At 42.1% G+C, this 24641-nt stretch overlaps 1 protein-coding gene across 1 annotated transcript in view; it reads right to left on the bottom strand.

Moving 5' to 3' along the window:
- Nucleotides 1–24641, bottom strand: part of LOC145397953 (glutamate receptor ionotropic, delta-2-like) — a 137825-nt gene that overhangs the window by 12138 nt on the left and 101046 nt on the right. The window contains exons 4-5 of the mRNA XM_080270929.1: nt 9187–9430; nt 8770–8919 (exon numbers count right to left, since the gene is read on the bottom strand). Of these exons, the coding sequence (XP_080127055.1) occupies nt 8770–8919; nt 9187–9430 (394 nt within the window). The remainder of the gene's footprint in view (nt 1–8769; nt 8920–9186; nt 9431–24641) is intronic.

Below are 24641 nucleotides of genomic sequence, written 5' to 3'. Positions count from 1 at the left end.
CATATGCATAGATCGTCATCATCACCATCAACCTGTTGAACAAAGGCCTCCCCTAACCTTCATGAATTCCTTGACTGAGCCAATCTCTGCCACTTTTTCCCTTCAAATTTGTGCATCTGATCTCTCCATCTCCTGTCTGGCCTTTTTCTGCAAGGCCAACAATCTCTTGTGTCCAGTCAGTCAGTCTCTTGGTTCATCGGTTATCCCTTATTCTTGCTACTTGGCCTGACCACTTCCATTTCTGTTCTTTTATAACTTTTATAACTTCTGTAATGTCTGACTTTAGTCTGCTCTCTCACCCATGTTGATCTTTTTCTGTCCCTTGAAGATATTCCCAACATTTACCTTTCCATTGCTCTCTGGGAGCGGGCTAGTTTGTTTTCCATCGATTTTGTTAGTTTCCAGGTCTCACAACCGTACGTCATAGCTAGAATTATACATTCGTTATATAGTTTTCGTTTCATACAAACTGGCAAGCTACCTTTCAGAATATCTATGTTTACCGAAAGATTTCAATCCAATTGTAATGTGTCTTTTATTTCGTTATCACGGACTTTCCCTGATTATAGTATTTGCCTTAAGTAATTGTAATCCTCGACTTCTTCAAGAATTTCTTCGCATATTCTAATGATGTTCCATGGTATATGTGGATTAAACATTAGTTTTACTCCAGTTCATCTATAACCATACTTTGAGACTTTCTCTGTTCAGGCCATTTAACATTTTTTGCAGTGTCTCTGCTGTTTCAGAGATTAGGACAATGTCATTTGTAAATCTTAAATGATTTAGCTTTTCTCCATCTATGCTTACTCCTTTGTTTTTCCAGTCTAGCTTCCTGAACATACTTTCTAGGCATTTTGTAAAAAATTTTGGTGAAATTTCTTCTTCCTAACACACGCCCTTCTCAATCTTAATTTTTTTCCGAGTCTTTATGTAATTTAACTGTAGCAGTTCCCTCTCTATGTATTTTTTCCGAGCAGTTTTACAATGTTCTCATTTACTTCTTGTTCTCGCAAAGAATTTATAATTGCCATATGGACCACTGAGTCAAAAGCCATTTTGTAATCAACAAAACCTAAGCCCGGTAGTTTATTATATTCTGCAGTTTTCTCAGTTAGCTAGTTCACTGTCTGTAGATGATCAGTAGTCGAATACCTGCCTCAGAATCCTGCCTGTTCACGAGATTGGTTTCCCTCCTGATTTGTTGTTATTCTGTTCGTAAGGACTTTAGTGAAGAATTTGTAAATGAGTGGTAATAAGCTAATCGGCCGATAGTTGCTAAGATCTTTTGAGTCGTCTTTTTTGTAAAGTAAAATAACTATTGCAGTACACCATTTTCTGGGAATTTTCATCTATTTTATACATTGATTAAGTAAGTGGGCGAGCCTCTTTTGTACTTCTATTCCTGCATCCAACAGTAAATCTGCTACTGTTCCATCTTCTCCCGGAACCTTCCCTCTTTAAATATTTGTAAGAAAAATGTATACTTCGTCTGGTGATATCTCTCGTATTTCATTTGTGTCAGCTGAAAAGTCAGCTATTGGTAGATAGATAGATAGATAGATAGGTATAGATATATAAATTGGGGAAAGCCCCAGGAATTGATGGAGTGTGTGGTGAAATGCTTAAGCATGGGGGAGAGATAGTAGTAGAATGGATGTGGAAAATGTGCAGATTGGCCTGGGAGGAAGGTAGAGTCCCGGAGGATTGGAAGTCAGATATAATTATTCCCTTGTCCAAAGGAAAAGGGGAAAAAGAAGTGTGTGGTGATCATAAGGGCATTTGTCTTCTTAGTATAATAGGGAGAGTGTATGGTCGGATACTCATTGACAGAGTTAGAGAAAGAACAGAGGAATTAGTTGGAGAAGAACAGGGAGGCTTTAAGAAGGGATAGGGTTGTGTAGATCAGATATTCATTCTTAGATCTTTAATGGAAAAGTTTCTAGAGAAGGGAAAGAAGTTGTATGCGGCTTTCATGGATTTGGAGAAAGCAAGATGACTGGGTCGATAGACAAGGATTGTGGAAAGTGTTAAGAATATATGGAGCAGATGGGAAGTTGTTGAATGCTGTGAAGAGCATGTATGATGGTGCTAAGGCTGCAGTGCCTGTGGATGGTGAACTGAGTGAATTTTTCTCTTTGAAGATTGGGTTGAAACAGGGATGTGTCATGTCTCCATGGTTGTTCAATCTGTACATAGATGGGGTAATAAAAGAGGTACAAGGTAGGTCAGTGGATGTTGGAGTGGCCCTGGTGAGAGAGGGTAGTGTTTGGAAACTCCTTGTACTGTTGTTTGCAGGTGATACTGCGTTGTTGGGTGAAGACGAAGGAGAGCTGCAAGGTTTGGTGGATGTGTTTGGGAGAGTGTGTAAGAAACGGAATCTAAAGGTGAATGTAGAGAAGAGTAAAGTGATGGTCTTTGAGAGAGGTGAAGTCAGTGAATGTACAGTGAGGTTGGATGGTGAGGAATTGGAAAATGTGAGTACGTTTAAGTACTTGGGTAGTGTGATGAGTAAGGATGGAGGCTTGGGGGGTGAAGTGCCTGAAAGGGTACAGCAGGGAAGAAAGGTTGCTGGTTCCTTGAAAGCAGTGATAAGAAACAGGGAAGTGAGCATGGAAGTGAAAAAGTCACTACATGACAGTATTGTGATCAACTCTAACGTATGGAAGTGAAGCTTGGACGTTGTTGGAAGGACACAAGGCAAGTGTGAGAGCAGTGAAAATAAGCTATTTAAGAGGAGCCTGTGGAGTCGCATGGAGAGACAGGCTGACAAATGAGGATATAAAGGAGCATTGTGGTGTGGATGTGGATGTGATAGGAAGCGTTAGGAGGAATACACTGAGGTGGTTTAGCCATGTGGAGAGGATGGAGGGTGAAAGACTGATGAAGAGAGTGTATGTGAGTGAGGTGGAGGGGGGAAGAGGGAGGGGTAGGCCGAGGATGAGATGGAGGGATGGGGTGGAGAGGTATATGAGAGAGGGAGGTTGAGTAGGAAGCAGGGCAGTGAAATGGCGGGGGGGCAGGGCGACATGGAGGTGATTTGTTTGTGGCCACCCCAAACGGGATTGAGGCGTCTGGCAATAGATAGAATGGATAGATAGATAGTAATCTGCCCAGTATCCAAACGCCCCAAAACCGGACACTCCATTACCCAGACATTTTGAGCCTGGGCCTTCGGAACCCCCAAATACCCAAAAAATGTATAAAAAAAAAAAAAATCCCTTTTTTTTTTTTCACCTATAATTTGAACTTGGCGTATGGTGCCAAACAGCTTTGTTTACCTGGAGCCTCTTCCTTCCTATTCTCCTCCCCAGTTACTGCCTAAATACCATTCTGAGTAGACACTCATCACAATGGATACGGCACATGCTCGTTGTGTGAATAAACTTGCAATACCTCGCCACTAGACCACATGGGAATTTACAGTGTTGTGCAGTGTTAAGAAATTAGAATTTAGAGTGCAAAGGATTAAGTGTGGAGTGCAAACTGGTGGTTGAAATTGGTGTGGCATAATTAAGAACAGAATGTGCAGTGTCTAACAATTATAACTCACAATGCAAAGAATTAAGTGCAGCAGAGCACTGGATTACTGTACGTGCTTCAACAGCATTTTCAACACTGCCAGAGCCTTAGAGGAGGCGGGCTAATCTGCGTAACGGCCACGGACGTGCTGTAAGTACCCTGTACAATACTAAATATTTTCCATACTGACTTCTAATTCCTCATTCTCTGATACTTTTTCATTTATTTCATGTTTTCTGTCCCTTATTTGTGTGAAAAAGGTCTTAAATAGGTGTTATGCGTGTCCAGTAGGGAGTTAGTTAGGTGGCTTTCAAAGTTAGGATGGGTTAGGGTCCATTTAAGTACCAGTCCAGGAGGCAGGGTCCCGGTATCCAGACAAATCCACTTTTCGGACATGCCTTTGGCTGTATTACATCGGATATTGGGATGATTACTGTATATACATTCATACATGTACAAATACCGTATATATATATATATATATATATATATATATATATATATATATATATATATATATATATATATACACACACACACACACACTAGTACTTACCAGAATATCATATAATATTTTTCACAGTCATTACAACACTTGATAATAAATGATATTATGATTACAATTGCCGTAAAGCCGATTGTAATCATAATTGAAATTCAAAAATATACAAATACCGTGATGAAAGATTACGTAGAGATATATTGCAAGGTTTATTTTATCAGTGTAAAGAAAATATCACGTACTGTGCATGCTGCTTACTCTAAATTATGATTTTGTAACACTTGTTAAATGACCTAATTTCCTTAATACCACGGACTATTAATTTCACAAACTGAACAATGCCTTCACTGAACAGATAATATTTCACAGTTATATGCAAATTAGCTTTAAGCAGACTGCAATGTACAAAAAAATTAGGTTTGTGCATCCTTTTCTTGTACTTGCACGAGAATGGTTTGATTCCCATACTGTGGTTGACTGATAGTTTATTTAAAGACTCATCTTAGTTGATATGTTTGGCCCTAGATTGTTCAGTCATCATTATACTGTGTTCACTCGGTCGTGGGCTGAGTGGGGATGTTTAGGGTGGCGTCAGCAATTTTGTGCGTGTGTGGAGTGGGGGGCATCCCTCGCCCAGCGTTCATCCCGGTAGCAATGCTACTGCTCCGGACAAACAAGAATTTCAAACGCACCTTCATCTTTCCTTCATTAACCCATCAGGATCACAGAAGACACATCTGAACTACTGAGGTAATCTGGATGCACACATGACCTTTTCTTAACATACAGACAACATAAATCCAAAGGCATTCTTAAACTCGATAACACCATCAGGCATTATCAATGAACTCCAGAAAGAATATGTGAAGACAGTCAACAAACAGAACATAAGGACGACACTGAATTATGTTAGACCAAGCTGATCTCATCTAAAGCACCACAAACAAAACGCAGAATGCTTTAGTAACATTCCTTATCTTCCACCCAACACCGCACTTCACAAACTATCTATTGCCAGATGCCTTAATCCCGTAAGAAGTGGCCACAAACGAATAGCCTTCATGTCGCCCTGTCCCTAGCCATTTCATTGCCCTGCTCCCAGCTCACACTCCCCTCTCTCATAGACTTCTCCACTCCATCCCTCCATCTCATCCATCACGCTACACAAGTACTTAAACGCAATCATATTTTCCATTTTTTCCTCATCCAACCTCACTGTACATTCACTGACTTCACTACTCTCGAAGACCATGGCTTTACTCTTCCCTAAATTCACCTTTAGATTCCGTTTCGTACTTAAACGCACTCATATTATCCATTTCTTCCTCATCCAACCTCAATGTACGTTCACTGACTTCACTTCTCTGTTCCCTATATTCACCTTCAGATTCCTTTTCTTACACCCTCCCAAACTCATCCACCAAGTCTTGCAGTTCCCCTTCGTCTTCACTTAACAATAAGTATCATCCGCAAACAAGTGTACAGGTAGCTTCCAAACACTGCCCTCTCTCACTAGGTCCGCTCAATACCCACTGCCCTACCTTGTATCTCTTTTATAACCCCATCCATGTACAGATTGAACAACCATGGAGACAAGACACATCCTTGTTTCAATCCAACCTTCAAACAGAAAAATTCACTCAGTTCACTATCCACACGCACTAAAGGCTTAGCACCGTCATATATACTTTTCACGGCCTGTGCCAACTTCCCATCTACTCCATATATTCTTAACACTTTCCACAATCCTTGTCTATCCACCCTGTCATATGCTTTCCGAATCCATGAGGGCTGCATACAACTTCATTCCCTTCTCTAGAAAATTTTCTACTAAAGATCTAAGAATGTATATCTGATCTCCACAACCTCTTCTCTTCCTAAAACCTCCCTGTTCTTCTCCAACCTATTCCTCTGTTATTTCCTTAACTCTGTTAATAAGTATCTTACTTTTCCTGTTACACTAAGAAGACAAATGCCCCTATGATTACCACACACTTCTTTTTCCCCTTTCCCTTTGTACAGGGGAATAATTATACCTGACTTCCAGTCTTCCTGGACTCTACCTTCCTCCCAGGCCAATCTGCACATCTTCCACATTCATTCTACTACTATCCCCCATACTTCAGCATTTCATACACATTCCATCAATTGCTGGGGCTTTCCTCATTTTAACTTTCTTCACTGCTTCCACAACTTCCATCCTACTGATTTCTTCCTCTCTTCTCACTTCCCTCCTTCTCCTCGACATTCCCCAGCCACTTATACCCGCATTACTTTTATTCTCTAAGTTCAGCAATTCCTCAAAGTGTTCTCTCCATTTGCTCACTTTTTCTCCCTTCTCCACTTGTAATCTACCATTTTTATCTTTCACTCCCCAGATAACTTCTTTGGCACCTGTCTAACACTACCTCTTTCCAGAACATTTTCTTACATTCCCTGCCTAACTCTCTTTACCTCTTTCCAGAATTTTTTCTTACATTCCGTCCACTTTACACTCAAGTTCCTTCCAAATTCCTCATCCACACTCTTCTTTCTCTTACTAAACTTTTCACTTCTCTCTTCTTCTCGACATGTAACTCTCTCTTCCGTCTCTCAACTTCTTCCACGCCCCTGTTTCTCATCCACTCACTATACAGTATGCTTTCTTCTCTTGTGCCACAGCCTCTTTCACCTCTTCATTCCACCATGCTGTTCCCTGCGTCCCCTTTCGTCTTCTTTTCACCCCAAACACTACCTCACATGCTGCACAGATTTCTGTGAATATCTTGCACACACCTTCCACGTCACAAGCACATACATAAAACCATATCTGTCATCCAAAGCATTACAACAAACAATATTTTTCACATACCCCCACCAGACATCCACCCCTCAGAAACTTCCATACCCCCCAAAAACATGGATATACCAAACCAGATTTTGATGTGGCTATCACTTAGCACTACTTCGGTGACAGCACAAAATGCAACTGAAAAGAAAATCAACTCTGCTCACAGCACAGTTCAGCACCCTATTTATATTACAATTAATCACTTCATATCGCTGATCATCCACTCACTCGATGTAGTGCTGCTCTCGGGTGTCTGCGCTTTCCTCTCCTCCATCCTTCATTCATTCCATCCTCTTTTTTCTTTCCTTCATTCTTTCCTCTTCCTTCTCCCTGTGGGTGACTCTACACTGAGTGACAAGCCAAAGGATTTCCTGTACACCAGGAAACCATTTACTACGCTGAGTGATAAGCATATAACCAAATTTTGGGGCCTGGTGGTATAGTGGGTAATTACGACGCTCCAGTCTTTTGAGCTGGTGAAGGTTTATATCCAAGGGGTGGTTGGGGTTTATTGCTCACGTAATGCCACTTAGGGATGAGTGAGGCTGATCACTCATCTTAAATGTCTGGAACAACTTGCCTAGCCCCAGGCTCCTACGGTCCTTATGGGGCGACATAGAATTGGATGATGAATGAATGATGAATGATGTACCTATCACATTACGTACACTCCTGCAACATGACCTCAACAGAATGCCTGGTTGAAGTGTCCGGTTACCTATGATCCTCTGTGCTCACATTCAGTTGAACCTGGTGTTGGAATTACTGCTACTACTAGCCATAGTCATCCTGATGATCCCTTATGTTTTTATGAATTTATCCTTTTACCACATAAAATTGGTGTAGTATAAATAGAAGTTTTTCTTCCGACCTTCTAACCTATGATAACATGAAAAATCATGTTCAGCATCATCACTGTCATAACTTATCCCAAGGCAGTGCCATCCCTGTCAGGCACAATACTGTTTATATATCAAACTAATATTTCCTTTACGTAATCACTTCTGAGTAAAAATACGAGTGGCTTACAACAGAAATTCGCAGTGGACTGTGTGGGGAAAGATAAGCGGGAGTGAACATATCCTGTTCACCCTGTCTTTGGCCACACATTGAGAGATCGATCCCTGAGGAAAGGAAGTCAAAGTTGCCAAAGAAGATTGCAACGGTTGCATGATAAGATGCACACACACACACACACACACACACACACACACACACACACACACACACACACACACAATACGTACTGCTTGGTGCTAACCAGTGATTTTAAGCATATAAGGTAGGTGTTTCATTTAGTTCTTGAGAGATTTCCCATAATTATGAAATATAACAATTTTAGTGGTTTCTGAATTTGCACTGTATTTCACCCTACTAGCAGATTTTTGTACACTAAATCGATGACAAAAAATGTAACAAATCTTTTCCAGAACTACGCCTTCAAATATGATTTTATTTTCAATGTCGGACAGTAATATAGGATGGGAATATGGGCTGGACACCCCTTTCCCTTCTTAACGGTGTTGCTGGGCGTATTGGCCCGACTGCCAACGTATAATTGTGCTGCAAACAGCCTTGTGACCAAAGCGTTTTTACATATGATGGTGAAATATATGTACAGAACTTCTCAGAGCACTCTGACCCCAGATGACTTGTTTTAAGTCTCCCCATACCATGTGAACATGTTAACTGGTAAGCAAGCGTTCATGTACACTGATTTGGTAGTTCTTTGGTGAAGAAGGAAAAGTTTTAGGGGAAGCCACGGAATATCAGTTATCGCATGTCAAGCGTAAAATTAATACTGGACTCTGTAATGTGTCAACGACTGTATAACTTTAGATTTCCATTTCCTTCTTCTGTGTTGTGAATGATGAAAAGCATGGCTACCTAAAACTAATCCTGATAACTGACTTACTTGACTTTCTTGTCCGATGAGGCTTCCTTTATGAGTGTCAAATATCTTGGCCATTATTCCAGTCTCCACTAGACGGGTGAGGTGGTCAGACAGGATGGTGGTGTAAGGAGTGTTGCGTCGTATGAACCACGACAAGTAGCCTTTATAGAGCTGTGAAGATACACAGTAAATTGACCATCATTTTTTTAAAATAAAGAATCTGTGCAACGTAGACACCAACACCAAATTTATTTATCACATGTGCTGAGTAACGCTTATTTATTTTAAGCAGTGCAGTAATACTATATACTTATTCAGTAGGAAGCAAAATTAATGAAAACAATTATCTATCAGCAAAATTAGGTGAACTATGTGGTATCAAGATATTTTATGAGAAAGACAGGATAGCAGAGACAATGAAAAAGGCATGATATTAACCTGGTCATCCATTATGTAGGTAGAACGAGTGATCTTTTTTTGATGCTGGGTGAAGATGAGGTAATCATAGGAGACGATAAGGGCATGTGTACCACCATGAACCTTTTTTAACAAGAGCCGGTAAGGGTCCGTAACATCCATGTGAAGGTCTAGAAACATATTTTTGCCGAGGGTTGACAGGATGGGGTTGTTGGAGGACTTCAGGGCTTCAGGCACAAAACTTCCATAGTCAAGCATACTAGGTCTTTGTGGGAAGGGGACAAGAAGGAGATAATAATGAAAGGTTATTATAGGGGAGACAGTGATATCTGCATTCTTATTTCAAAGTAGATCTGGTTGATCATCACCAATATAGCACAAATAAATAGCTGGTGTTTTGCAGGGTGGTCCATATATTGCTTCCCATTTGCCAATTGGTTGGAAATGTTTGTGTGCTGTGGGACGGCTCCTCCAGCATTACCAGTTCCATCCCAGAATAATTCTGCTTTCCCGTCACCTCTTCATATTTCCATTGGGTAGAATAATAAGTAGGAAATGATGGAAGGTATACAGTAATTTGTAAGGCTATCTGAATCGTCCCCGCTACACACAAGAATTACCTACCTGAGGAGGATAGATTATGTGGCTCACTGTGTATAATACACGTACCCATTATAAACTGTTTCTACAAATGGTCAATTTTCTTTGTATATAGATGAGTGACTGTCACCTCCTTAGTACATAAAGACTAATTTCCAGACGGAGTCCCTCTCTGTCTGTCTCACACACACACACACACACACGCACACACACAAGCACACGCACGCACACACACACACACACACACACACACACACACACACACACACACACACACACACACACACACACAGAAAACAATGTAATAACAGTAAAAAAAAACTAGAATGGCACTCAGTAAAGCTTAACATGAAGTTCCTTTTAATTCAGTCAAGTCTAATCCAGTATCAAACTCATAACCCTGTAAGTTGTAACACCAAAATTTTGAACTACCCATAACTCTGTGAATCATCAACTGCAAATGAATCTGATTTGCTTTCAGCTTTGCTTATATAACAGATAAAAATGCTGATGTCAGCACCCACATCAGCATTTTTTCCATTGTCACTCTTGTGAAATACAGCTATTGTGAAATACAGCTATTGTAAAATGTGTATGACAGCTACTGCGAAATGCAGCTATTACACAATACAGCTATGACGAAATCCTCACCTTTGTTACTAGGTACAACTCTACAAGTTTGTAGCCCTATTTGTTACTCTACTACAGCTGGGAAAGACTGACCCCCAATATAAGCATATTTAAATCCGCTTGATCAGGAATTATATATGGATCTGCGCCAAACTGCACACATTAGTAGATACCAACATCCTAAATATACCTGATTTTTTTTTCATCAAGATCCATGCAATATTCACTGAGAAATTTACGAAAATGTCGAAAAACGCCCTATCTCGCAATGTTAAAGAAAGTGAAAAAAAAAAAATATCCTGGATCCGCACCTTTATCCGGAACCCCACCAAAATTTATTGGAATCTATTCTGGGCCAAGGGCCATTCTTCTACCAAGTTTCGTGGAAATCCGTCGTGAAATTTTTGTGAAATCTTGCTCACAAACCAACCAACCAACCAACAAACAAACAGACCTGGGTGAAAACGTAACCTCCTTGGCGGAGGTAATTATTTCTTCATCCTTTACTTATGTCGTAAGGTACTCAGTATTATCTCGAGTTACTGCTCCTCAGAAGTACAAATTGTTCTGGCTATAACTCATGATGTGATAAAGCGAAGTAGCATAATTCAAGCAAACTTACCTTCCCCCCCCTCTCTCTCTCTCTCTCTCTCTCTCTCTCTCTCTCTCTCTCACTGCATCACACCGCATGAGGGTCAACTGCACAGTGCAATCAGTGACATCCACTGCAGGGACGAAAAATAAAAGAGTCTCATTGCAAGGCCTACGTGTGTGCGGAATCCCCTTATTTGAATCTGCCCATCTGAAATTGAGCATTATGAGAAGTGCCATATTGCACAATCTGCAGATCAGAGTGCACATTTACGATTTCTTGGTCCGGGTGCTGATGAAAGAATATCACTGTCGATATTACTAAACAAACTGGGACAAGGCAGTCTTATCAGAGGCACCCTCTTTAATGTATTATTATATCCGAGATTGTGTTATATGGGTGATGTGATAAAGTTTATTTCCCTTAAAAAAAAAGGGAAGTAAAAGTAGGCAAATTACTTCTTAAACCATAAGCATGGAGCTTCATTAGTATATAGTGTCGTCACGTCATGTCATACGTCCAAAAACACTGCTATAATGAAATCTTTATTGGCAAATGCATCTGAGGTGTAATGCTTCAAATTCATTGTTATCTAGTGAAATTATGTATTTACGGAAACCACACTGTTGGTCATTTGACAAATTCTTCGAATCTACAGCAAAAAGAAGCCTATTATTAACCATTCCTTTCATGACCTTACATAGACAAGAAGTCAACACGGCAAGAGGAAATGGAATGGGATTCATAAGACGACCAGTCTGTCTGAGAGTCAGTATGACGTGTGCAAAGTGCCCAAAGCACTCTGTACACTGCTCAAAGGTTAATCAGGTTGTCCTTATCAAGATGCTGGATCATACCATTTGTGATGATATCCGGACCAGGAGTGGTGTCATTATTTGATTTGAGGGCAAGGAGAAATTCATCTAACATAAACGCTTGGTTGTGAGGGAAGCCAGCATCTTCAGTGGCTGAGTCTAATATTAGTGGCTCAGCCGTGCATTTGTAATCTTGGAAATGCCGGCCGTGCTTGACTAAGCTACTTACATGAGAAGCGCACCCTGCGAGGATGCTGATGTCCCCCACGGGATGGTCATAAATGCTGTTATCCACCTGCAGAGTGTCAAAGGGATGTTGGGGTGTTTATTATTTTAATGGTGGGCCAGATTTTCCTGCATGAGGCAAAACAATTCACCGTGGACACAAAAGAATGCCCGGAGCCACGATTAACCATTTTCATTATATTCCTTGCCTCAGCCCTTGCCTGTTTGTATGCAGTAAAGTTTTCCTCAGTTGGCTGGCTAACTATCAAAAATCCTATATCATCTGTTGCTTGTCCTTAACCCGCCCCATCCCGACCACTTTTCCACCACTGACTCCCCCCAATCCCGACCATTTTAGGATTTTTTTTTTTTTTTGGCTCAAACCTTCGCTTTTGGTGAGAAACATCGAAAATTCATAGAGAAATCACTCACCTGAGGTTTAAACTACTCATTACAGGTAGGAGTACCTCTTTACCTTACTGGGTTTTCTTTCAGGCTTGCACCAAAGAAAACGAGTTCTATGGGAGGATAACTATTTCACACCACTCATAAACGGTATTTATTTATTTACTTGGTACGAATTTATATGTAGTACAAGAGTATATTGGTTTTCAAGCAGTAATATAGGCATTATAAGCATTGTTTCACTCACTAATACCTGACCTTTTTTTGCCACATTACCTGATCATCATTTCTAACTGTTTCTTCCTCTAATGCTATGTAAAGTTTGTCCTCCACATTGTCATTGATTGGGGAATCACTCTGGCCCTGAATTTCGTACCGTGGCATGACATGGCTATACTGGCCAGGTCACTGATAACAGGTGAATTGCTGAGACAATGGCATACGGGGGGGGGGAGGAGGTCATGCTGGGTAAGGCATTGTCCCTGCCTGGCATCTTGTTGAGGAAGGTGTCATGTGTATACGTACCAAAAATGACTCGCGAAAATTGAAAATTGTGCAAATTAGGGACCTTGCAATTTTTTCGCGTTTATATACGTCGACTGGATTGGCAGTGACAAAACGTGTGGACGTTAAAGTACGTCGACGGGACGCCGTGGGTTAATGCTTATTGGCAGTCCAGCAGCCACCAATGAGGTCCGTGATTCGGATGAACTGGAGAAGTCTTGGGATGTGGAATTTGTTAAATTTTGGACTTTTATAACTATGGTCCCTCCAGATATGTCTAAACTGGTTACCCTTGAGAACGATCCCCTATATGCTTTCTTAAAGATAAATTTTGGAAATGGAGGGTTCAAAAAATGTCACATGTATGACAAAGAGAGACGGCTAAATGATCACTTTCCAAGAAGTCGTCGTAAGGTTCCCACAACTGTGATACGTACACCCGAGGAAAGTTCTGTATTACACACTTGCACACAACTTCGAAATAGTAATAATGAGACAAATGGCAGCGAAGCAGTTGTCAATGTTCATCTATCAGGTACCTGTATGAGAAGGATGGGGATGGAAGAGGGAGGAGTAGGAAATATCAGTTCCCCCAGCCTTCCTCCTTCCTTAATCTCTCCCCTGCCACACAGTGATACCAGACATTCCAGTATTTGGCTATTGCTTCACTAGTGGTTGTTTCACCCATAAAGGTCCGAACTGGCAGGCAGGTGTATAAAGCGGAACTTTCCTCTGGGGGTGAGAGAGAGAGAGAGAGAGAGAGAGAGAGAGAGAGAGAGAGACAGACAGACAGACAGAGACAGAGAGAGACAGAGAGAGAGATCGGAGCAGAGAAGAAAGTTCGGCCAGCAGACATGGACGAATTTCTCCGGCTACTGCCTGTGACCCACTGAGGGGGGGCATCTTCAGCAGACCACAGTCTCCAGCTGCCCAGAAGATCAGGGGAACCAAGGTTTGGTTCAACGTCAGGGTGGGGTACGGTTTCATCAAGTTCCAAGATACTGGTGCTCATGTTTTCGTGCAAACCAGGCTGTCGTTGCACCACCCCTCAGCATTTCCAGTGCTCCCTTGGGGACGCTGAGCCAGTGGAGTTTTGTCTCTTTGGGACTCCCAAGGGTCCTGAGGCTCGGGATGTTACTGGACCAGGAGGTGTGGCCGTGCAGGGTTCTACCTATGCACAGCGGTGTATCACGGCCTGGGGATGCCAGGCCAGGGATCTTGGAATACTGGGGAGATAAGCACCATCATGGAGATGTGCACTGTGATGGTGAAGGTTTTTTGTGAAGGTGTGAAAGGGGCTTTGTGCATTCTTCTCCCCAAGATCTTTGAGGAGATCGGGCTGCCTTGCCTTGTCATTCCTGAATGCTTTGCCTGTGATGTTCACTCTGTTCCCCGCCATCAGGAGTGCTGGGACTGGCAGCCACGACCTGCTGTCCTCCCCTCTCCATAACACCACAGAAGAGGCTGAAGCTGGATGCTCCCCTAAACTAAAAGATGGTAACGTCAATCACTGACCCAGCTCCGGACCTGGCAAAGATACAGACCGCTGCTGATGTCCACCAACCACAGTCAGTGATCGAGGAGGGGTAGGACTCTTCTGACTCTGTCTCCATGACCGAAGATGTGTCAACCGGCTCCTCGGCCGAGGAGGAGGTCAATAAGTCCTCCCCCTCTCCAGCAGTGGAAAGCAACCCATCTCACCTTCCCATCATGGAATACAAGGATCGGCTAGGCTTATCCTCCTACTAACACTTCCTGGCCCTCGATGCCCACACCTGGTCGTACCAACCTTAGAATGGCTGTCTGATGCAGTGGTCCTTCTGAGCTGACATTGTTGCCCTCCAATATACTATTTTGGCCTAATCCCCTTCGCAGTGGTCGATGGCCATAAAAAAAAGAATATCTTCAAGTGTGCCTGGGGATTCCAAATATAAGTCAGTAATCGAAAAGCTCCCAGTACGATGGCCAACATGAGTCGCTCTACCATCGTTCTGAAGACAGAGGTTATGCTTTAGTATTAGGTCGGTTACTTGCTCCCCACACCCATTAAACCTCAAGCTACCCCAATGGTAGAGATGGGCGTTAAAGTCACCAAAAATCATTTTATTTCCAAGAAGGTGTTCAAAAAGTTTATTTTAAGCATCACTATCAATGGGCCAAGGGGAGGACAGTAGATATAGCAATTACAGATACGTATTATTACATTTTACACTCCACACGATAGCTTCCAGAGTAGAATTTAGAATTACTTCTGTTTGTGTGTGTGGCTTGTGTGTGTATATGGCAACGCTATGACCTTCATATCTTCTACATGAGCGCTAGTGCTTGAACTGTAGAGAAGTGGGGAGATCCTCCAAGCACATTTTCTGTAATAAAATAATGTCTGGCTAGGGTACAAATATCAAAACTGCTATGTTGTGTAATTAATTCCAAAGAGCCCGACAACTACATTGCAAGAGAGTGAATGTTATGGTTTAAGATTTAGTAGGTGGGCCATTGTGCTTAGTCTTTTTATGCCGCCCACCACAACGCGAGTGACTACCGGGGAAACCTATCCCAGTGCTTGCTATTGGAAACCTCCATATGATCTTCAATGACAAGACTCCCAGCCTCCTCCTCCGAAGAGCTAACCCTTCTCTCCCTCGCTGGGTCAGGAGTGGGAAGAATATGAGGACATGACTGCTTGGAAAGGGTGGTCAGATTAATGTAATTTGACTTGCCAGACTTTGGTTTAGGCTACTTGTTCTCAAACTGGGAGCCATGGTCCCAAAGGGGGCAACGGCAGGATTTTAGGGCAGCCATGGTGGGCTGCTGTAACTAGTATATCGGGATGTGTCTGGCTTACACTCTGGTGATGGGGGCCACATGTTTTAATTTGTCGACTTGTTCCCTCTCACTCCTATGTTTCGACACTGCTGAACAAATGAGTGGGCAAGAAAAAAATATGGCTAAGTGACAGCACTGTGTATGCTATATGCAGCAGTGAACTTATTGTGGAGCAAACAATATATAAAGTTCTGCTGCCAAAGGCCTTTATGAAGAAAAATATCTGACTGTGTTCTGGTGCTCCATATATCAGTCATATCCAAAAATTTATGAAATCGCACTTAGAGTCCACTTGCTATTGACAGCTGGGCCGATTCAATTAAGGGAATTCCACCCATCAGTGGGCTTTCCAGTGGGGCTCTTTTATTTTCCGTCCCTGCTGTGGATGTCACTGATTGCACTATGCAGCTGACTCTCATGCGGTATGGTGCGATGGGGATCTGTTCCTCCTCCCCATGGGGCTAAGATATGAGTAGATGTGTGTGTGTGGATGAGTAAATTGGGAGTATGTCGTCCTGTCTCGGCTACCCCCTCTTTCTGGGGGGAAAACAGCCTAGGTATATAGATAGATAGATAGTAGTTTGTAGTTTATACAATCTGTATTGTCTCTGTTATGCATTTGACTTTGGATAATCATCAGGTACATCTTCAAAATTCGGTCAGATTTCTGGGCTTGCATTTTTGGGGGAGACTGAACTTAAAATATCATGTTTATAATTTAATTTATCGTTTTGGTAAAACAATAAATGTCTTTAAGCACCTACTGGTATTGCTTGGGGGAACCAACAGGAAATTATTATAAGTATATAAGTCCCTTATTAGAATTATGCCAGAATATGGAGCACAGGTGTATGGGTCAACATCTGAGGCCTGCATGAGGAGGTTGCATGTGTTGCAGAACAGAAGTTTGAGACTGTATTTTGGGAACTTAAGGCGTACATGTGTAGCACCCAAATGGAAGTGGAGGCGAATGTACCTCCCCTTCGTATTCGCCGGGACTACCCAATTTTATCATACAGCATACAGACCATAAGAAAAAGTGACATCAGCAATGCGGACTGTACCCTCCCCCCTCCCCTACTTCAACACCACCATCTTATGTGGGAGCCTCGTTAGTCACTTGCTGTTCGCCTTCACTGAATGACCCAGGAGCTATATGTGGACCTCAGTGACTGTAACAAGATGTTTGACAATGTAGCACCTTGAGGGCCACCATACTTCACTGTTGATGTTACATAGCTCCCAGCACCAAAAACCAAGGTGCCGGAGGTGCAGGACACGACGTGTTCCGTTCTACTGTATATTCATGCATCATATGGGGTTGTACAAATTGTACACTGATGCCTCCAAGGCGAGTGAATGTGTGGGTGCCAGTGTGTGGTCGTTTGAAAGTTCTCTCAGGTTTTGGTTGCCGACTTATACATCTGTGTTTAACCCTAACTTTTTGCCATTGATAAAGCCAAAAATTACGCTCTAGATATTTGGCATGAATCATTTGTCATATCTTAGGATTCTGAGTCAACCCTTCAACTAAATGCTTCTTGCACAGCTGATTCAATTGAGATCCACCACTGCATCATTACTAAATTGCACTTGTGCAAAAAGTCCTTCGCGCAGGTCAAGGAGCCTGATCATTCTAGTATCTTTAGCAGTGACCTGGCCGACTTACTTGAAGTCGGCTGTGAAACTAGAGGAGACTTGGGACAATCCTCATGATCTTCAATCGAGTCTCTCCCTCGGAAAGAATTCAATAAATCCTCTGTGCCAGGGTCAGTGGACTAGAATGGATATTCTAACATGTAAGCCACTCGGTGACTGGGCTCATCTCAGTCGTCTGGATGGAAAAATACTGGCACGAATGTGGTTCAGCTGCACACTTTTTGCCACACTGTTGTCATATTGAAAGAAGATTCCCACCACACTGTAACATCTGTGATGGGGTGACATTTATCGGCCATATCATCTTGGGCTGAATATCAACCTAGGCTGACGGTGACTTATGCGTAAACTTGTTTGACGTATACAAGTAAATTATCGTGCAGCAGTAGACGTCCCCTTCACCCTTCCCACCCACTTGGGTGATGAGGATCTTGTTATGACATATAAATTGGTGGGTTTCTTGAGGGAGACCGGACTCCTCACAGTCATGTGGCCTTCTCTGCTGTTTGGTTACGGTTTATATATATATATATATATATATATATATATATATATATATATATATATATATATATATATATCTATCTATCTATATATATATATATATATATATATATATATATATATATATATATATATATATATATATATATATACATACATATATATATATATATATATATATATATATATATATATATATATATATATATATATATATACATATATATATATATACATATATATATATATACATATATATATATATATATATATATATATATATATATATATATATATATATATATATATATATATATATATATACATATATATATATACATATATATATATATATATATATATATATATATATATATATATATATATATATATATATATATATATATATACATATATATATACATATATATATATATACATATATATATATATATATATATATATATATATATATATATATATATATATATATATATATATATATTATATATATATATATATATATATATATATATATAGATAGATAGATAGATACACAGATAGATATAGATATTGATAGATAGATTGATTGATATAAACAGATAGGTAGGTAGATAGATAGATGTAGATAGATAGATAGATAGATAGATATGGACTATGTGGTTGTGTCCAAGAGTGTAATAGGAAGATTGTTGGACGTGAGAGTTCTGAGAGCAGAGTGTGGAGATATGTCTGACCACTACCTGGTGGAGGGAAAGTTAAGATTTGGTAAGAGATGAGTGAGAGCTAGGAGATTTAGGTGTGGCAGGGAGGTTTTGAAAGTGAGTTGGATAAAAGAAAGAAAATGACAGAGTATCAGGAGAAATTGAAAGATGAGTGGAATGTAGTGAAATATCAGGAAAATGGTAGTGTGGAGGAGAAATGGCAGTTGTTTAAGAGTGCTGTGATGGGCCATGCGGAAGAGGTGTGTGGTGTGAGACGTGTGGGTGGTGGTGTAAAAAAAGGAAGTGAATGGTGGTGCAAGGAAGTAAGTATGGCTCTGGCTGAAAAGAGACGTGCATATGAAATGTAGCTGCAGAGGAAGGATGAGGTGTCATATGAGATGTATAAGGAAATAAGGAATAGGATGAGAAGGGCTGTGCGTCATGCTAAAGTGGCAGCAGATGAGAGGTGGGTTAAGTGGTTGACTGAGAATTTTGAATAGAAGAAAATGTTTTGGAAGGAGGTGAAAAGGGTGCGAAAGGGAGAGGCTGGGAAGGAAGAGTGAGTAAAAGCAGAGGATGAAAGGATGTTAACTGAGATGGATGAAGTGAGGAAGAGATGGGTGGAGTATTTTGAAAGATTGTTAACCCCTTCACCCGCGATGACACATTCGTCATCATGTGGGCGTGGCTGCGACTATACTCGTTGATGCATTTGTCATCATTTATGCATAAAAACCTTCATCAGAGAAAAGTTTTCAGCCAATTGGCATCATTTTTAGAGACATCATTGTTTCTGAACCCCTCATCAAAAGTAAGGAGTTTGCAACTGTGGGGCCCGAGACACGCAGCAGCCAGAACAGGTTGATTAGTGCCATACTGGCTGTCAAGGGAGAAGGTAGCGCACGGCAGGCCCTTTAAATCATACTCTATATACTCCCGTCCTGGGTGTGCGTCATATTCCACAATACCAATAGTGCTTGTGTTTACTTTTTGGGCACTATTGTGATTAGATTTGGTGTTTGCAATAGGGAATTAGGTTTTCGTGAATCATTCCTGGCGTTATCAGCCGTTGGCCCAACAAAGATTGTGCTAGGCCTAACCTGTTTTTTGCCATGTCCCAACAACTACATTCTCTCTACTCTGCACGCAATGTGAGTATTCAGCCATTGAACAATAGTGACAGTGAATCAAGTGAATATAGTGTGCAATAGCTAGTGAGCAAGGACATGGTGAAACATTTAGCAGGGGTAGGCGGGAAACCACCTTACAACACGGCGTTGTCTTGAGCGGAATATTTGCCAAGGTCTTGATGAAGTCCTTGTTTTATGCTGATATATGGTGAATAGTGTTATTGTGCAATAGACAGGAGTATAGTGCAATGAGTGTACATGATAAAATATTGGCTAGGGCATGAGTCACATATGCCTTACAGCCACGGATGCCATTGTCAGGAGGGGATTAATAGAGGAGTTTTATAGGGATATTTGATTTTATCATATTGTTATATTTATTCGGTATGTTTTTTGCGTGAAATAAAGCATGAGTGTTATAGTGATGTGTTTATCGTATGCTTGTGTGGATGAACGTAAACACTGCACCACGTGCTAGTCAGAAGATAATATCATCTGCAATACCTTGGGTACTGCAAATATGACATACAGAGCATGTTCATGTACTGTTGTGGTGAAATATACTGTATTTCTCATAAAACGATGAATTTGGTTATGCGTATTGGGAAATGAAAGCTTAAACACTGCAGCATCTTCTGGTAAGGGAAACATCATTTGCTACACCTTAGCAAACAGGTAAGGGCCACATAATTGACCTACGTAAGAAGTGGATGTACTTGTAGTGATGTAATAAAATGTTTATCTCATATATTGATAGATTTGGTTAAGTTATATGTGAAAAGACAGTGAAAGACTGACCCACGTGCTCGTAAGAAAGAGTGTGTTGTACACCTGAGTTATATCTTTTCTTGGGGGTCGTGCACATGCCGATCATCAGGCACTACTAGAGGAGCTCTGAGCTTCACAACTATGCTAGGGTCCAGCTGACAATGAGTGGAAGGCGCCTCACCACCATCCTCAAGCACTTCCACACCTTCAACTCGCTCGCCATACACCGGGACAACCAAGATTGGCTCATCCGCGCTCGCATGGTCATGGAGTACCTCCTTCAGCGGTTCCAGTCAATGTACTAACCTGAGGAGCAGCTCAGCCTGGATGAGAGCTCTCTGGGGTGGAAGGGCCGGCTGTCCTTATGTCAATACAACCCCCAGAAGCCCACCAAGTATTCCATCAAGTTGTACATGTTGCGTGAGTCGTCCTCGGGCTCCATCTGGAACCTTGAGGTCTACACAGGGGTGTAACGGACCCTCGAGAACACCGTGTGAGGTCTCGTGGAACCGTTGAAGTACCAGGGCTACTACTACAATTCTGTAGCCCTGTGTCAACGACTCTTCACTGCAGGCCTTTACGTGTGTGGGACCCTACAGCTGCCTAGAGGAGCACCACGCCAGCTGCAGGCCATCACCAGGGCTAAGAGCCTGCCTGAGGGGAGCATGGCATACAGGCACAAGGACAATGTGCTAGTCCTGTTGTGGAAGGACAAGAACATTGTGAACATGGTGTCCACCTTCCACACCGCTCACATCATTCTGAAGAGGGTTTGAGGGAAGGTGCAGGGTAATGACGGGCGGACAACTTATGTGGAGAAAGTAGTTAACAAACCCATAGTTGTGGAGGAGTACAACAGGTACATGGGTGGGGTGGATCATTTTAATCAGATGGTCCAGTACTACCCCATCCAACAGCGAATTGTCAGGTGGATGAAGATGACCTTCTACTTCATCCAAATGGCACTCTTCAATGTGTTTGCCTTGTACAAAAAGTACAGATGCAGGACAGTAACTCTCCTTGAAATTGTGGAGCAGATCATCTATGATCTTCTGCATTCCCATGAAGAGGGCTGGCCCGTGTCCAGACACGTATTCCACCACGCCCCAGACCTACCTACCCGCGGCCAGCACCAGCAACACCTGACACCCAGCAGCCACAGGTATCAGTGCCAGGATGGGCCCAGCCACCACCAGCACCAGCATTGCCTGCAGGACCACCACCACGGGCCCCATCACCAACACCAGCACCACCTGCAGTGGGCCCATTACAAGTGCCATCATCACTACCAGCACTGCCTGCTGCAGGCCCATCACAGGTGCCACCGTTGCCACCAGCACCATCTGCAAGAGGCCCATCAGGATTACCAGCACCGCCACCACCTCCAGTTGCTGGTCCATCGGAAGAACCCATGCCTGGGCCTGCAGCTCCTGCATGACAAGACCACAGAGCACGAGGGTATCCAAGCAAGCATCGCCAGATGATTGATGATGACGTGAGGTTGGATCGCACTCTGGGCTACCACTGGGCAAGGATCCCCAACAAGAAGAGGCTCAGGTGTACCATGTGCTTCAAGATGAGGGGGAGGAAAGACACAAGGAACGTGTCCTGTATGTGATGTGCCACCTTTTGCAAAGGCAATTGGTTTGACCTTTACCATACAGAGTGATACCTTCACTAGTGGAGCACACACACACACACACACACACACACACACACACACACACACACAGTACAAGACTCCTCACATCCCAACCCATCTGGTCCTGAAGGAAGATCATCGCCACTGGAAAAGTACAGTACGTGACATTCTTTTTAATTTATCTATTTACGTATATTTACACATACATATATATTGTTATTTACCTCAACACAAATGACAGGGAAATAAGTACAGCTTCAGTTTCAGGTTTAGTGTTCATGTGTGGTTTCTGAGAGGACTAAAAACAAAACAGAAGTTATTATATAAAATAGCTGTTGGTATAAAACCAAAGAAAGCGTAGCTAGCAAGCATAAAAATGTTAACACGCTACGGGAAGATAACGTAAGTGAGCGTGGCTGATGGTAGTTCAGCACGCAATATAATACACCATAGTTTTTTCATTTTTCTCAAAAACTATGAGGCCTAGGATCACTGACATTGGCTCAAATGAAATCCAATGAAATTCTGCATGGGATGATAAAATAAAAACATAACGGTGGCGAGAAAAGTTTTTCGCCAAGGCTCCCCGAATAAAAAATCTGTATTCTGGAGGAGAGAAAAGCTGGTGCGTCATGTTCCAGAGAACTTATTAACTTATCCACGTGCGAAAGGGTTAAATGTAGAGGAGGAAAGGGAGGCTAGGATTGTGGCGGATGGAAGGGTGCAAGGAATAAGTGTGTTGGGTGAGCTGAATGATTCTTTGATCAAGAAGCAGGATGTGCAGGAGGCAGTAAAGGAGATGAAAACAGGGAAAGCTGCAGGTATGGATGGGTGTGCTGTGGATTGCCTGAAAGGTGGTGGAGCGACTATTGTTGACTGGTTAGTAAGGTTGTTGAATGTGTGTTATGTAAAAGGTATGGTGCCAGTTGACTGGCCAAGTGCTTGTGCGGTCCCGTTGTATAAAGGCAAGGGTGATAATTATGAATGTACGAGCTATATGGGTATAAGTCTGTTAAGTGTTGTAGGTAAGGTGTATGGTAGAGTGTTAATTAAGAGAGAGAGGGTACAGAGGGGGTGATTGGTTAGGAGCAGTGTGGCTTGAGGAGAGGGAGGGGATGCGTGGATCAGATGTTTGCTGTGAGACAAGCATGTGAAAAGTATTTAGCGAAAGGTAAGGATGTGTTTTGGTCATTCATGGATTTAGAGAAAGCATATGATAAACTTGATAGGGAGGCTTTGTGGACTGTTTTAAGATTGTATGGACCTGATGGTAGGTTACTAGAAGGAGTGAAAAGTTTTTATGTAAATAGTAGAGCGTGTGTAAGAGTGGGAAATACTGTGGGTGATTGGTTTCCCCTGAGAATGAGACTGCGGCAGGGACGTGTGATGTCGCCTTGGTTGTTTAATATTTATATGGATGGTGTTGTAAGGGAGGTGAATGCAAGAGTGCTAGGTGGAAGTCTGAGTCTGCTGAATGTTAATGGCAGAGAGTGGAATCTGAAGCAGCTGCTGTTTGCAGATGATACTGCACTGGTGGTTGATTCAGTGGAGAGATTGAGACAGTTCGCAGAGGAGTTTGGAAGGGTGTGTGAAAGGAGGAAATTGAAAGTAAATGAGAATAAGAGTAAAGTGATGATGTGTACGAGGGCAGTAGATGGTAGGAGGATGAATATAGTTTTGAATGGTGAGTTGCTTGAGGAGGAAGAGTGTTTTAAGTATTTAGGGTCACATGTTGCTGTGGATGGAAGAATAGATGCAGAAATGAAGTTTAGAATGAAAGAAATAGGAAAGGTGCTGGGAGGAATGAAAAAAGCTTTTAGATGTCGTTCGCTTAGAATGGATGTAAAGAGAAGGCTGTATGAGGGTGTTGTGGTACCAACTGCCTTATATGGGGCTGAAGCATGGAATATGGGTGTAGCAGAGAGGAAAAGTTTGAATGTAATGGAGATGAGGTGTCTGAGGAGTATGTGTGGAGTGACGCGTATGGATCGAGTGAGAAATGAAGTACGAAGGAGAACTGGAGTTGTTTGGGAGATGGTTGATCGAGTTGAGCAGAGGGTGTTGCGATGGTTTGGGTATATGGAGAGAATAAATAACGAGTGATTGGTGAAAAAGATAACTAGATCTGATGTGAGAGGTGTTAGGCTGAGAGGAAGACCACGAATAGGATGGATGGACAATGTGAAGAGAGCGTTGGATGCGAGAGGGATGTCTGTTAAGCAAGGAAGAGTGGCTGTGCATGATAGAAATGAATGGAGAGAAATTGTGAATGAATAAATGATGACGCAGCCCTGAGGGGATATTCTCCCGCATTTGTCTGATCAGCTGATCAGGTCAGGTGCATGTAAGGGGATGGGTCTATTATGATGTGGCAGGGGTAAACCAGCTCTGCTGTCGGGCCCTGCTGCGGATGTCACTGATTGCACGGCGCAGTTGACCCTCGTGCAGTGTGGTGTGGTGAGGATCTGTCCC

The sequence above is a fragment of the Coenobita brevimanus genome, chromosome 44, assembly GCF_032717465.1.
Source record: "Coenobita brevimanus isolate Jiangsu-jjx chromosome 44, ASM3271746v2, whole genome shotgun sequence".
Lineage (NCBI taxonomy): Eukaryota > Metazoa > Arthropoda > Malacostraca > Decapoda > Coenobitidae > Coenobita > Coenobita brevimanus.
This window is presented reverse-complemented; position numbering and strand designations above follow the sequence as displayed.